The 17,091-nt window shown below is 28.2% G+C and overlaps 1 protein-coding gene across 1 annotated transcript in view; it reads left to right on the top strand.

Moving 5' to 3' along the window:
- The window catches only part of Kap-alpha3 (karyopherin alpha3), a 35,327-nt gene extending 20,827 nt beyond the window's left edge, over nucleotides 1–14,500 (top strand). Inside the window, exons 6-11 of the mRNA XM_075356019.1 lie at nucleotides 3,641–3,766; nucleotides 5,691–5,825; nucleotides 7,410–7,514; nucleotides 9,350–9,584; nucleotides 11,567–11,655; nucleotides 13,462–14,500. Coding sequence (XP_075212134.1) covers nucleotides 3,641–3,766; nucleotides 5,691–5,825; nucleotides 7,410–7,514; nucleotides 9,350–9,584; nucleotides 11,567–11,655; nucleotides 13,462–13,557 — 786 coding nt within the window. The 3' untranslated portion in view covers nucleotides 13,558–14,500. The remainder of the gene's footprint in view (nucleotides 1–3,640; nucleotides 3,767–5,690; nucleotides 5,826–7,409; nucleotides 7,515–9,349; nucleotides 9,585–11,566; nucleotides 11,656–13,461) is intronic.
- Nucleotides 14,501–17,091: the final 2,591 nt, after the last annotated feature.

Genomic DNA, 17,091 nt, shown 5'->3' with positions numbered 1-17,091 from the left:
CACTAAGTTAGGTGATGCTAAAGAGGTTTAACAGAATCTTTGAAACATTGAAATTTTGCTGAAACAATGGCTTTTGAACTCTTTTCAAAAGCATAAGAACTGTATTGTAGTGGTTTATCAATCATGATTAATGTATTGATTGTTTCAGATATACTAAAAAAAGTCAAAACTTTCATGTGAGGCTAAATTCATCATTATTAAGTTACTGGACAATAAGAATTTTGATAATTTAGTTTAAATGGTTCAAATGATTTTAAGAGAAAATTTCCACATGTTTTCAAAACAAGAAATAAATTTAATTTTGTTAAGTTTGTTAAATTTGAAAAGGTGATAACTATTGAATGATTAGTTTCTATAATTAAACATATTTCTTATTCTGTGACCCTAGACTATTAGCCTTGTTCAAAAGTGACACTATTTTCTGTACTCTGAATGAAAAATTGTCAGTATTATATTACTGGCAACCAATTAGACCACTCAAAAGGGTGTAGCTTTATAATGAGCACATTTAAATATATCAGTCGTTCAGCAGTTGAATTTTAGTCTTTGTTTTAGCTAGTTCGAAATCCTCTTGCATTCTAATTATGATTGTCCGCATTTCAGAAATGTTACATTTATGGGTTTGAATTTCTTAAGAGTGCTAACCAGGTAATGGCAATCCAAACAACTGTAGTTTTTGTTTTGTCCTCCAGCTGAATCACAAAATGTTTCCAGTTTTACATCAGACCCAAGAAAGTTTAATATATGAGGTCTGTTCAGAAAATAACCGAACTTTAATTTTTAATCTTTATTATTAATTTTATAAATTATTGGTTCATGTCTCCCTCCTATTATTCACAGTTTTCCCAGTGGTCCAATTTTCCACTTTGCAAAGCAGTCCTGGATAGCTTCATTTGAAATGGGCTTTAAGGTCGATGACAAATTTGCTTTAATGACATCAATAGTTTCAAAACTGCGTCCTTTCATCACTGATTTTAATTTTGGAAATAAGAAAAAATTGCAAGGAGATAGGTCTGGCAAGTAGGGAGGCTGAGGGAAGACAGTCACAAAGATGAGTGTGCAAGCGTATTGTCATGGTGAAGCAACCATGAGTTTCCTCATAGTTCTCTCCAGGACCTCCGGTCTCTTCTTGCAGAACTGCTGTAAAACTCCTTGGTAGTATGCATAATGCGTTCACTGTTTCATCTTGAAGCGAGAATTCAAAATGCACAATTCCATTAACATCAAAAATACAGTGACCATCACTTTTGACATTGGATTGAGACTGACATGCTTTCTTGGGGCTTGGAGATCCTTTGCCAATCCATTTTGATGATTGAATTTTTGCCTCAGTGTCGTAGCCATAAAACCAGCTTTCGTCTCGTTATGATCCTTTGTATGAATGTTTCATCATCATTCGCTTGTTCAGGAAGTTGCTGACAAACATCCACTCGATGTTCTTTCTGCTGTTTGGTCATCAAATGATGTTCTTAGTTGCGACTCTATGCATGTTCAACAAATTTACAGTCAAAATGTCATAGGATGATCCAGTTAAGATGCTAATCTCTTTTGCAAGTTCTCTGGTAGTCAATCGACGATTTGAATACACCAGACCATTGATTTTTAAACATGGGTCTCATCAGTTGAAGTTGAAGTTGAAGGCCTTCCTAATTGAGGGTCACCTTCAGTTGACTGACGACCACTTTTAAATCATGAAAACCATTTGTAACATTGCATATGGCCCAGAGCATCATCTTCATAAACTTTTTCAAAAGTAGAAACATTTCTACGACAGTTTTCCTCAGTTTCATCAAAATTTTATGTTTTATTGTTTCTCCCAAAAATTGCACATTACAAAAATCACTACTAACAAACAAGTTGTACTTGCATGTTGCAGAGGAAATTTGTAGAACACAATGCTGCCAACTGCACATCAGTAAACATCTCTGTTGGCGTGTAATTAAAAATGTTTGGTTATTTTCTAAATAGACCTCATATAATATATGTTTGAAAAATGAAACTGCTTAGTTTGAACCTTTTTTTTTGGGTATGCATAAAAGATTTTTTATACAATTTGTGAATACTCATTGAAAACATTGACATTTGCCTTTTGTAGTAAATGGTATTTGCTCTAATGAGACATAAATCTCTGTGGTAATCTATAACTAAGCGCTAAGAAATGCCATTGAATTAATCTCTGTATCAACTAAAGACTAATAGCTGATAATAATAATAAATTTCAAATGAAGGCACTTAGGTTATATATAAAATTAAAAATATTTGTGCTTCCATAGGTATATTTTCATTTTACTGAGCACAAATTATCACTATAGTAAAAGATATCAGTCTTGACATAGACCAGTACACTTTTGATAAACATTTGCACATTAGTATGTAATCATTCAGACAATGAAGATATGTAAACTCATTACTTTTAATTTCAGAGTATATTTGCAAAAACCTAAATTTTTTATAATTTCTTTATTATTATACTGACATTTTAAAAAAAATATTTTATTTTTACATTTTAAGCTAAATAATGACGCAAAAATTGATTTGTAAATATTTTTATTTTATTTGTGTAAATGATATTAAATTTATTTTTTCTCATTATGCTCACATATTGCAGAAGAGTACTGGAAAGAATCGATTATAAGAATATTTAATAAAAAAAATTTTTTTATTCAAAAGAAAAATGTGATTTTCCGCTCCTTAATTGTAATGCTGATATGAAATTTTCTTCAATTTCATTAATTTGAGGACTAATAAATTTAAAGGTCCCTAAAGTCATGTTATGTTGATAGAGAATTAATTGCAAGAAACTGTATCTAAGTTGTCCATACAGACTGTATTTATATAGGCTCTCTCGTGTTATGATTTGTTATTGAAAAAAAAAATGATTAACTTTTGAGTAATTTTTCTTACTGTAGGCTTATGTAGTTATTTAGATTTGTCATCAAGAGATAAATAAAGCAAAATGAAAACCAACTTCAGTGGGAGAGAATAAAGCAGTGGAATGTTTTACTGGACTGATACCCAGGATTTTGATATTCACAGTTACAAAAAAAATAGCACATATCCTCTCATGTATAATTTTATTATGTTCATTTTTAATGAACGAACAGTTTGTTATTTAATTTAAAGAAATGAGAACTGTCAATGTATTATTCAACAGGCTGTTAAAGTGTCATGTGTTCATGAATTTCTTCAGTCGTAAATTCTTAGCATAAAATTATATACTGTATGTCTTCAAATAATTCATGGACCTGAATTTTTAAACATTTAAAAAATATTCAGTCAAATAAATAATTTTCTCAATGGTTATCTTATTTTTGTTTCATTATAAACCTATGTAAAATCATTTCCTCACAAATCACACCTACTTTTATATAAAAAAATTTTGGCCAAAAAAAGTGCATGAATTACTTCAGTAAATACTAATAATAATATTCTTTCTCTTTGTCAGAATAATGCTACAGTTGTTTCTGCATCAAAGAAAAAAAAAATCTAAAAATAATGTAAAAATTAGCCAGTTAAAACCCCAGAAATTATTGCCTTGAGTTAGATAATTTAATATGTTGGATAGTATGAATGTGTGGCAAGAAAATAGTGAGATCATTGAGTTAAATTTGAATAGAGGTAATATAATTTCATTTTGCAGATTCTTGTCGACACTGTATGGGCTCTTAGCTATCTGACGGACAGTGGAAATGAGCAAATTCAAATGGTCATTGACAGCGGTGTAGTTTCAAACTTAATACCTTTATTATCACATAAAGAAGTCAAGGTGAGTATCAAACTCTACTTAAAGATTGCAATCTCTATTCACTGATAATTCAGTTTTTCTAATTATAATTATATTGTATTATACTAATTTAGTAGTAGTTCTGTTTCTTACTCAGAAATAAGTTTTATTTTTATAATTTTAAATTGTATCTACAATGACAAAACGGTAACACCTCTCATATTCAAATATCTCTTATCTGAACTTTCTGCCTGGAAAGACAAAGATCAAAAGAAAATAATAAGTTTTTATTTTTACATCTTCTTTCCTTTTGTGTTCTACTGTAAATTGAAATTTATGTGAAATATTACATAATTTTACTTCATTGTATAATAAAAGTGCATAATTCTATGTTCTACAAGTTAGGACTTGTAGGAAATTCAAATTAAGTATTGATTAAACCCAGTAAAAGATTTTCTGAAAACATATACATCTTCATAATGATATATATATGTGATTTATTATCATCAACTTGACTAAATTATGTTTGGTTATTTTTCATGTGTGTCTGTGAGAAAACAAAATCCAAGTGGAAATTTTATAATTTGTATATATAAAAAAAGTTTAGTGATTATCCATTTTCTTTAATTATTACTGATTTATTTATTTTTTCTATTACACTACTCCTTACTTTCAGTGTTCATTAGTAAAATGAGTTGATAGATAATTCCAGTAGAAATAAATCTGAAAGCAATTATGAGAGTTGAAAAATATGAATTGTTGTATACTGTTAACCAAGTTTAAATGATAGAATATCAGATGTTAATCACTGAGTGGTTGAAGGAAAGAGAAATTGTTAAAGCTATCTGCAAAACTGGAGTTATTAATCATATTGTAAAACAATGAATAAGTGAAACTAAGTGTTGCTTTTTTATCAACAAAGAAAATTTGTACCTTTGTCAAGTCCTGTTTTGTATAAAGAAAAATTTTTATTAGTAATCTAGGTGATAATTTTTTATTATAAAATATAGCTGTTCCTTTAAATTTTTGTACTAGTGTATAGTAGGTATTTAATTTCAGTTAGAAATATCAGGAAAACGTCATTTTTACCTTTTAATCGCCATCGTTTTCCTAGACCATCTGAATGCCCCCAGTCTTCTGTGGACCTTTTACCGCCGCCCCTCCTGAAGGCCTCCAGCACCCACAAGGGGGTGTTATTCCCCACAAGAACAAATGATCTAGACTGTAGTTAGTGTGATCTAATTTGAACAGTGTGATGAGCTGCGTGAAGGCAGGTATTGTTATGCAACAACACTTGACAATAGACTTAGAAATCAAGCTCGTTATCGGTGATTTGATGAGCAGAACCATGACTGATGTTCAAAGAAGCTACCTCATTGATGGTAACTCACCTATTTGCCAGAAACATCTTTTGAGCTTGCTGAATCTTGTCCTATGTAGTGGAAGTTGATAGGTGTCCTGCTTTCTTTTTGTGCATCACACTCATCCGGCCACTTATAAACTTCTTGATCCGTGAAAAAAACACTTTGTGATAAAACACTGTCCCTGTATTGTGATAAAAGTCTATGATGAATTTCAGCTCCTTCACACCCTCTGACCAGAGAAGTCTGATAAACAATTTATTGTTCCTCCTCTGTGCAAACTGCTAGCAGATCACATGTTTACACTATAATAGCTAAAAAGCAAATGATTCTATCGGGATCAAATTTCACACATATGATTGCTGCAGTTGTACCAACTCTAAGCAAGCAAGTGCAGAAGACAGTACAACAATCTTGAAGGTGTGTTATGGCAAAAGCGTAGATAATTTTATTTACTTTTATAGTTGTGTTCTTAGACCTTAAGTAAATTAACTAACCTCATCCCTATACTTCTCTTTATGGTGTTAGAGAGATGGATTTAGGGAAGGAAGATAAATTTAAATGATCTTAGTAATATATTTATTTGTGCTTTTTACAAATTCTAGGTACAGACTGCTGCACTCCGTGCAGTTGGTAATATTGTTACTGGTACAGATGAGCAAACACAAGTTGTACTGAACTATGATGCACTCTCGCACTTTCCTACTCTTCTTACTCATCCAAAAGAAAAAATATGCAAGGTTTGTTTCTTTACCTATATTTTTTTTATAAATAATAAATTATATTTTATAGTAATTTTTTTTCTTAATTGAATAACTTTAGAAACTTTTGAAAGAACAGGTTAGGTTTCTTAACATTTTTATTAAAAAATGTTTTTCTTATTTGGTTATATTTAAATTATAATGTTACATATTCTAATGTTCATTACATATTTTAATAATTTGCTTCACTATGAAATAATAACTATAATGGCAAAACATATATAATATTTTAATAGCTATGAGATAAGCTATTCAGATATTTTTTTCAGTTTTATTGAAATGGAATTAATTTGATTTGATTACTTATATAGTAGCAAATAAAAAATTATATATTTTACAGTTATTAATATTTTGTCATAAAAAGTGCATTTGTTAATGCATTTTACAAGAAACATTGTATACATTCTATGATTACAAGTTTATAAGCATTTACACTACTGGTTTGAGACAAGCAATGTAAATTAATGTTGAAAGTTTATATGTAGCTGTTTTGCAGGGTTCGAATGGTGTATAAGTAGATTTCAATTCTAATAATACAATGTACATTTATTTAAATATATCAAATATGTATTGAAATATTAAGCATATGGCAGTAAAGCAGATTAAGCAAATTATATTTGGTCGAGGCTTGTACGTTAAAATACTTTCATACTGCATGTAGGAACATCTGCATTTTCAGTTGAAGCTATGTTGGTAAGCATGTATCGGTCTACAATTTCATAGATTCTACATTTTCATGAGGGTTATTTTCATTTTCTATGATTTTCTTTTTCTTGTGAAGTCCTCAGGCATGCTTTTGCATATATTTTAATAAGGAAGATGACACAGATTAAATGATAAATGAAAAAATGTAAGGAGCTGAAACCAAGATGAAGCTGATATCTTAAGTCAGGCTGTTTTAGACATGTTTTATATTTTTTACTGTTTGTGAAAATAACATATATAATTGATGATATAGTACATAAAAAAACCGTGGGGAAAATTATTTTTCATGTTTTTGAAAAAAAATGTACTTTTTTGTTAATGATCAATATTATTGATGTAAACTTGTTATTTTTTGAACATTGTTTTGTGGCATATTAGTCAAAAAGTACATTAATCTTTTATTCACTAAATATATATTATGTATACTGTATTTTAATGTAACTTTTTTTTTTTTAAATTAACCTAACAATTCTTATTGCATTAAACTATTATTTTTTTAATTATAAAGAAAACCAATTTTGCAAACTTCTTCAGCGACAAGGGCTGCAATTTTTTGTTTTTTAAAGGTCACAAGAGCTAAATCTAAGTCATAAGTAAATTTGATTCACTTTGTCATTAGATTGAATAATTGTATGTAATCTTAACAATCAACTTCATGTTTATTATAAAGTGCATTTACCCTCTGATATGGATATTTTAATATTTTCTTGGACTTTTGGTTAATTATTCTTCTATAGTCTGCAATTTGTGATTCTTTTGGCAGTTTTGAATTAATTTAAGTACATTTGAAAATAGTTTTTTTATTTATTTTTATTATTTGATTTTTAATGTGTTAATTATTAAAATTTTGTCATTCAGGAAGCTGTATGGTTCCTTTCAAATATAACTGCTGGTAATCAACACCAAGTGCAAGCTGTAATTGATGCTGGTCTCCTACCAAAAATTATTCAAAACCTTAGTAAAGTGAGTTTAATTTTAACTTTGTCATACTGTTAACCAGTTTTTGTCAGTGCAGTTAAAAATTGTAACATTTTAGGAATTTTTAATTGTTTTTATCTTTTTTTTTTTGCTTGTATATTTAATAATGCAATAGGACATTATAATTTTTAGTATGTCATCATATTGAGGGAAACCTTGATCAAAAGAGGACGTAAAATGTATGTTTTCTTAATACAATTTTCCAGACTTTTTAATTGTACAGTTAACAAAACGTCTTGTTAAAGCTTCCATATAAACTGAGTCATCAAAGAAAAATTTTAATAATAGTGATAGAACTTTCTAGGTTTTAAAATGATCCCTCATAAAACCCTGGTATCTAAGAAGGGAGCACTTGAATTCAACAAAAAATAAAGAAAGAACAACTAATGGCATCTGCTCAAATCCATCAGGGAGTTTGAAACTAATTGATTGGTTGGAAAATCACAATATTCAGGGGGTGAAAAATGTATATGTCAAGTCATTATCACAAAAAGACAAAAAGTGCATAATTGATGATAAGTTGAGTAGTACGTGATTGTTTTATGAATTTTTAATCATTAAATATTTTAAATTAAAAAACAACCTCATGAAACAGTATTGAAAAACATTCAAACTCACCCTAGTATATCATAACTTAATCTTTGTATCTATAATTTGTACATATCTTCGCAGCTTTTTATTGTGGATGTATTTTAACTCCTTTTTTAAAAATAACAAAATCAGGGAGGTAGTAAAAAAAACACTGATTTGAGGCTGGTGATTTGGATCTTAGTGATGTGGAAAGATTTTTTGTATCAGGTAGCTGATAAATGAATAAAGTGAACTGTTATCTTTAAAAAGTCATTGATTAATTTAATCAATTGTTTTATAGTAGTCTAAAGAAAAAATGGAAATGAAAATAAAGATCTTTTGTTTTGTAAACAAAAGGTTTCCTGTTACTAAATCGGTATCTAACAAAATTAATTATGGAGAATGAATGCTGATAGGATGAAAAACATTTTCACTGAAAAATCGGCATAAGACTGAGAAACCCCCTTGGAGCTCTTATTTAGTGAGTCAAAATGGTATAGTTTTGATAGGTTTTTCATAATTTTTGAGAGTTTATAATTTTTTTATTAGTACAATACACAAGAAACATTTTTATTTGCTGTAAACATCCACAAAAATACTAAACTGCAAATTTGAGATTTTTATCACCAGCCCCATCAGAGTTATTTGAAGCTAGAATTTGAATTTTTTTTTTTAAATTAGTTTTCAAAAATTCATGAAAATTTAGGGAAAGTGTATCACCATTAATATTATTTATGGTAAAACTACTACTAACATATACCTACGCATAAAAAATAATTCAAACTGTCTTTGCCATTCCTGCCTCTTGAAAAAATGACCAAAAGTGAAATTTCACAATTTTTCATGTTCATCTTTATTGGTAATTTTTTCATAGGAAGAAGAGAGATAGATAAATAAACAAACCACTGACCATTCTTTTACCTTGAGAAAATATGAATAAATTGCTTTTTGTTTCATCCTTCCAGGACCAATATTTTTTTAACAATTACAAAAATAGGTGTGCGCACCGTAACAAAAATGGCTGCCACAGGTAAGCTGCTTAAATAAAAATTTAAAAAAAAAATAGTTTTAAGGTCCTGAGACAAGTAGGAAACAAGTAAATTTCAGGTTTTTTTTAATTGGTCAAGCAACCACTCTTGGGTCACTTAAAATGGATTGACCCTATTCTTAGTGATAATGAAACATTTCATTATATTTATAAAAATATGAAAAAATTGATAAAATGCGTAATGTCTTTTATATTTGTCTAGGGAGATTTCCAAACGCAGAAAGAAGCTGCATGGGCTATAAGTAATTTGACAATCAGTGGTAATAGGGAGCAGGTCGGTAACCTCATTCAAGAAGGTGTCATCCCTCCATTCTGTGCATTGCTTAGCTGCAAAGATACACAAGTGATTCAGGTTGTTTTGGACGGTATTAATAATATGCTCAAAGTTGCTGGACCTCATGCCGAACCACTTGCCACCATGATAGAAGAATGTGGAGGTTTGTTGAAATGTTACTTTAATATATTTATATATAGCTTTTTACTTTTTAATATTATTTTTACAATAACATTATTGAAATTGAGATTAAGTATGTTTAATATTATTAAAACTAGTTAACTTTTATAAAATTAGGTGACAAGATTTAGCTTTTGACAGTTTTTTATTGTGTCAGTATGCCATAAAACCATCTGATAACCATTACTGTGCTTTTGTTTACTAGAAACAGAAACAAAAGATATGGTTGGTTTTTTAAAATTGAAAGTGTAAATCATAGAATAAATTGCTGCTTTCTTTTATTGCATATTCATAATTATTTTAATTAATATGATATTGTTAATCTTCTTCATATGTTTTAATGTAGTTTGTAGTCATTCTCATATATTATAATTAAAATAAGGGCTATCAAAATGTAAATAAAATTTTTAAATTCTATACATTTTTCAATATTGTAAAATAAACTTCGCTCTTAACTTATTTTTCTATATACTCTTCAGCCTAGTTGAGGCATTTTCTTTCATAGGCTTTTTTAATTCCATTGAATGAAATTCTTCCAGTTGTGGTTCAGTCTACCATACCGGACTGGATTGTATCAAAGAACTGAAGTGCAAGCCATAGGATCAAACATTTACACTTTATCATACTAAAGCTTGTTCCTTCTTCAGTATGAGAGAGCAAGCATTGTCATACAAATAAGCTATACTAGAGCTCAACTCTTAATAAGATTAGATGGAGCATGTTTGTTTTGGATGGTCCTCAGTAACTTTATTAATATCACATCCATTGATTGATTTGTTTTCACTATGTTAATTCATGAAACTGAAGTTTCAAAGTCCATAACAAACATGTTCAGAAAAGCATCACCTTCATCTTTAACATTCAGTGAAAGGATAATGCTGATCCCAACTACTATGTCGTCTGTTGTGAAAGGTCTGTAGGAACCGTCAAGTATAAAACTTTGATAGCATTGCTAAGCTGTAGCAAAAAGTGAACTGACCAAGATCTCTGGAAATAAATTTGAAAAGTAAATCCAAACTAGATTTTCAAATCTCAAATTATTCATTTAAATCTCTAACTACATTTTCAGTCTTCTTAACTAATTTATCATGAATGTAGTCTTCCGTTCTCCTTAAGTTAGTAATGAATTTAAACCACTTTATAGAATCTGGCTAACAGCAACCATTTTTAAGGATACTTTGCAGCTGGCAGGATTCTTAGTCATAGCTTACATTTTAAGATGGTTCTTACTTGAAACATCAACACAGACCTTTCTTATTGCTGTTGGCACAACATTGCACTACCAAAATGGTTTTAACTATGTCAAATTTTCCACACTATGTTTAAAACATAAGTTACTTTTCAGATAATCCTTGTAAGGGCAGACTGACAATGCAATAATAACAATGTTTTGTAATAATTATTTATTTTCAATTAACGTTATTTAAATAAGATTCATATCGTCTTATAATTGAGGTAAGCAGTAATTTTAAACATATAACCTGTGCTATGAGTTTTGTGAATGCCATAAATAGTTACATTTCTTCTAGATTTCCCACATTGTCTTAATATTTTGTTTTCAAACATTTTAATGATATAATTGTCAATAATTTGGCTATGGTATGAAATAAATAGCTTGTCAACAGCTGATATGTTAGTGATTTGTTTATGATTGTGTATTTCTTTACATGCTGTATATTGTATTATTAATTCAAGTAAATATATTCGCTTAGGTTATCTTGAGCATAATATCTGTTGAAATCAAAAAGGGATTATGAAGTTTTCTTTAAATTGTTACCAGTTTACTATTGTTACTTTTATATTCTTTAGGTAATTGTTTCCAAAAGCTTTAACAATTTAAAGTTTTCTTTAAATTGTTACCAGTTTACTATTGTTACTTTTATATTCTTTAGGTAATTGTTTCCAAAAGCAGTTACTGTTTATTTTCAAAGTTTAATAACTTCAATTTTAAATTTATTTTTACAGGTTTAGACAAAATTGAGATGCTTCAGAGCCATGAAAATGTTGATATTTACAAATTAGCATATGATATTATTGAGCAATATTTCTCAGATGTAAGTATATACAAATTCTCAAATTTCAGTATGTATGTGTATATATATATATATATATATATATATATATATATATATTTAGAAAATGTGTATGGAAAGATAAATTAAATAGGTGCATTTTATTATTACAATTTTGCAACTTATATTTCCCTCTGTCTATACACCCATTGCATGTTTATGAATTTCCATCTGTAAAAAGCACTGCTATAATTTATCAGGTGTTACCTATCTGCGTCAGTGTTTGCTTATTTTGGGTGTACCTCTCTTTTTCTGTTTAGCCTCCAAAACCACCATAAGTTATTACTTCAGAGGATGAAGTAATCCTCTACTCATATTACTCTAATAGTGAATGAAGTATAGTCCTGTACAGTCTCAGGTCGACCATTCCTGAGATGTGCGGTTAACAGAAACCCAACCACCAAAAAACACCAGTATTCACGATCCATTATTTAAATCTGTATAAAATTTAACTGCCTTTACTAGGATTTAAACCTTAGAACACCAGCTTCAGTCACTCTGCAGTTATTTTTGTCTCATTCATTGTCTGAAAATAAATGCCCTTCATTGTGGATTTCACTTCATATAGATTTTCTAACTATATTTAACAGAGAAAAAGAGTAAAAACCAGAATTTAGGAATAATTGTAAAACATACTGGATCTCGATGTAAAGTACCAGGGATAATTCATTGAAGTAAAATTCATGTCTTCTGTTGACATCAAACGTGTAATAGTCATATTCTTATTTTAAAAAGGTTTTCTTCATTAGCAAATCTTATTTCCTAATGAAGAAAACTAACTGGTGATGTATTGAGCTGTGAGACAAAGAAAGAGCCGTAAGTAAAAATAAGCACAGTATAGCATATTTACATCTGTAACTCTGAAGTCGATGCTTGCATCTAATCTAACATAATCCCTTTGTAAGTGATAGAAAACTGCATCAGATTTGTTCCCACTAGAAATTAGAAATATTTTGTGTTTTCATACATCTGACCTGTATGTTCTTATAGTATGCAATAGATAATAAAAGTAAAAATACCTTTTAATTAAAAATTTAATTTTAGTTAAACAAATGTTTTATCCAGAAATTATATCTGTTAAAAAAAAAATTATTTTTTATTTTGTTTTTTACTAAATTTTTCTTGGCAACTCTAGTGCACATATAATTTTTCTTTTATTAGTAAATGTCTGTTTTCATTGGTTTTGTTTTCTTAAAATTGTTAATTAAAATAACACATCATCCAATGATAACAATAAACATTTCACTTACCAGTAAAAATTTGTGAATATAGCTTTTATTTATGTATGTTTTTTTCATTGAATGCGGTGTAATTTTCTTAACCATTACATTTAACAAAATGTTAATTTATTTCATTTTAAAGATATATTATTAGTAATCAGTTAACTGCAATGATATTTTGTTTTATCATACACAATAGTGTAGATAATTCAAATTACTATATTTTTAATCAATTGATTGCTAAATTTTAAAATCATATAACTTATGAAAATTACATGAATTGGTAAAATGTTCATTGTATTTTAAAAACATACTGTATTTACATTTGTAATCACCTGTAAACTCTATTATATATACCTTTATGGATGAATTATTATTTTCTGCTGAAAATTAATGAATTTATGTTTAGTTTTAAGAAATAATAGTGAATAACCTTATTACTTTTATTTGGTTCAATATTTAAATTTTATTATGTATTAACACATGAATTATTAAAATGAAGTTTCATTTTGTTGTAGTATAGATTGCTAACACAATATTCATTATTAATCTCCAAATATGTTTCCAGGTGGATGATGATGCAAATCTGGTTCCACAAGCATCAGAAGGTGGCTTTCAGTTTGATCCAGACACAAGCATACCTAGTGAGGGCTTCAAATTCTAAATATGTTCATCACTGCAACTTCTCAAAGTTTATCAAACAGCATTCAGAAGCTTGTACATTTTTTAATAATGGACTTTTTCTTATATCAAATGCGAAAATAACTTTAAAAAAAGGATGATTATGATTTTATCGTTATTGTTATTATAAATATTGTGTCATTGTAAGACATTGGACTTTTTCTTGACATGTTGGGATGTACGGGATGACAAGTTATTGTAACATTAAAAGACAATTCATTAAAACAATATGATGAGTAACGCTAACTGTTTGATGCCTCACATTTTGAATCAAGTTTCTGTTCCCAGCAATAATGCTATTTATTGTGAGGTGGAATCATTTTATGTTATGTTTTATAAATATTTATACATATTTATTTATTTATTAATTTATATATAAACATACTGATTACATTTATAAATTCGAATGTTTTATTCGCATGTATCATACGATATTATACCTCGAGTAGAGGTAGTTTTAGAATTTAAAACTTTTTTCTTTTTTTTTATCGAGTTTAAACTGCACTTTAATGATAATGCCATATTGTGCGAGTAACTCCCCGTCCCACCAAAGCACGAAAGTAAAATAAATTTAAAAAAATTCTTTGTTTAGTTATTTATCTCTTTGTGTATGTATAGTATTGCTTTCAATATCAGTTTTTATCACCAGTTTCTGTATTACTAAGAATCAGTTTGTTTATCCACTAAGAATATTTTTTTTAATGTTATATATGAATTTAGATTTGTTTAATCCAAAAATAATTTACCATAAGCCAATATAGGATATTCTATGCTGGTTTAACTTATTTCTTGATAGAAAAAAAAAATTGAAAGTATAATACTAAAAATAGAATGCAGTATTTTGCATACGTTTTTATCAGTTACAGTTTAAATATTTGCTATTTGGATGATTTATGATTATTTAAATAAATATTGATTTAAACTTCTTTCAATTGGAGAATTTTTAAATGTTTGTTATTTGCCCTGTTACATCAGATATTATTTTTAATTTACTTTGTTTTTTTTTTTTTTTTCATTAACTGATGTAATGATGATCTTATATATAAATGGGAAAGTTTTTCTACTTGTTTATTTGCTACAGCATAAAGCGAGAACCAACAGTTTAAAATTTTCAGGATATATTCATGTAATCCCATGGAAGGTTTTAAGCCACAGATCGAGGCTCCAACCCCTTTAAGGGTTATGATAATAATTGTTAAAGAAACAAAAATTTATCCTTTTTTCTTTAGTGAATATCTGTAAAATATTTAATATTCTCACAACTATGAGGATAACGAACATGTTCGAGGTCCAGGCTTATACAGTAGGGTGAATGAAGCGAGCCTGACCAGTTAGTGTATTTATAAATTCTATTTTAGATTTTAAAATAATTATTACTGCAACTTTTTATAGCCCTCTTTTTAACCTGTTACACTCTCTTATGTAATGTAGTTATTAGAAATATTTGTTTTAGTGCAATTTTTGACATGGCCAAGTATGAATTTATATAAAAGTTTTATATTTAATAAGTGAGATAATAAATTTTTTTTGTATCTATTCATACTTGCTACATCATTTGTTTATTTTTGTGACCATGTAGTGTTTTTTCATTGAATACATCCTACCTTGTTACTTCTTGGTGATACAAGAATATATACTTGAAAGGAGGAAGTTTAAGTGATAAATAAAAGTATTCTTGATAAAATTGATTTTATATATATATGTAATCAAAATTATTTCTTTTCTGACCAAAATATTTCATATGTAGATAGATTAGAGGTAATTCGTGCAACGGTGTATTTTTTTGTCCTCTTATTAAATAAATGACTTGTTTACAAGTTCATCTTTGTGATTTTAATATTATGAATCTATGTTTATGTTCTTATTATAGTTAAAAAAAAGTTGTGCAAAATAAGAATTTGATAAAAGACGTAACAGTTACGCATCTTAAAAATGTAGTTAAATTGTTCCTAGTAAAAATATTTACAGTTGAGCTATAGTAAGCTTACTTACTACACCTGTTTTGATGCACTATGTCAAAATCTATTTTTTTTTTTTTTTAATTGTAGATATAATATTAAAACTGTGATACAGGTATAAACACACCCTGTGCGTGTTTTAATATTACCTGTGCTACAGGTAATATTAAAACTGTGATACTGAAAATACAAAGATGGAATATTAGGGATGATAATATGCCTATTCATAGGAAAATTATGTTGATATTAGGGAAAGGAATTACGAGCAAAACTAGTTACTAGACTTTTAAAAACCTATCTTTTGCTCAGAGAAGAATACAATTAGTAAATCTCATATCCCTATGAAAAAAAATGCTTATTTATATAAATTATTTTAGTATTCATTTGCTCTATATGTACCTCCCAAATCAAGATTGTAAGCAAACATATTCATATATATATATATGAGGTGTTCACAACCACAGTGGGCCTAGTCCACTTTCAGAAATTTTACAGAAATGGAGATTTAGTGATATTTAAAAAAAGTTTGGACTTAGTTCACTATGATAAGTTAATTGTACAGCAAATATTACATAAAGTAGAATTTTAAAATTCACAATAAAAATTCTACCCGATATTTTTACTTAAATTAAAAAAGTCACCAATATTTTTAGTAGAGAATAAAAATATTTAATTATCATTAAGCAAAATTTCATCAATATCCTCGTGATTAGACTGGCTGAATTAATATTATTCCTATTTCTACTGGAAGATTTTTATAGAAGGGATGATGAACTGTAGGTATATAGGGTAAAAGATCCATTGTATCTTCTTTTATTCAAACTGACCTTGCAATGACCTGAATATAGAGGCTCTTGAAATACATTTACCAAAGAAAGTAATTACCTTCCATGGCTATATTTTTTTTTTATTTTTTCATGGAAAGGTATATCCTAATAGAGCATCTCTTTAAAAAACAAAGAAAATGGAGAATCTCTTGACAACTCTTATCCATCTTACTTTCAGCCAACTTAATGCTTCATTATTTGTATCTTTTTTCTGTTTATAATGGACTCAAGTGATTTAGTGAAGGAATTGGCTAGTCATGTTTCATTTCATTTCATATATTTTATAATGTGGCTGCTTTCTTCTAACATTTTTTATGAGATTAACCCTATCATCAGGGGGTGAAAATATGTTCCTTCTTTCAACTCACAAGCTCTATTATTTCCAAACTCACAATCACTTAGAAGAAATCAATGGCCTAACACCAAATATTTATAGTCAATAAATATTTACTTCTCTTTCATTTGTTTGAACTAACTTCAAAATAGTGAGTGCCATATTAATATTTCTAGTTTGCCCAATGCAGGTATCAGAAAACATCATGATATGTTTATGCCTTGGAGTAATCTCCCTGAGATGTTTTATTATCACACTAGAAATATCCTGTGATCCTCATATACCTTCTGTTTAGTCCCATATTTACTCCCTATATTATTGTTGAAAGAATGTACACCAAAATTATATGAATAGGTTTTTTTTACATAGGACATGGATGTAGAAACTTTTAAAGGAAC

Source organism: Lycorma delicatula, chromosome 2 (assembly GCF_047948215.1).
Source record: "Lycorma delicatula isolate Av1 chromosome 2, ASM4794821v1, whole genome shotgun sequence".
Lineage (NCBI taxonomy): Eukaryota > Metazoa > Arthropoda > Insecta > Hemiptera > Fulgoridae > Lycorma > Lycorma delicatula.
This window is presented reverse-complemented; position numbering and strand designations above follow the sequence as displayed.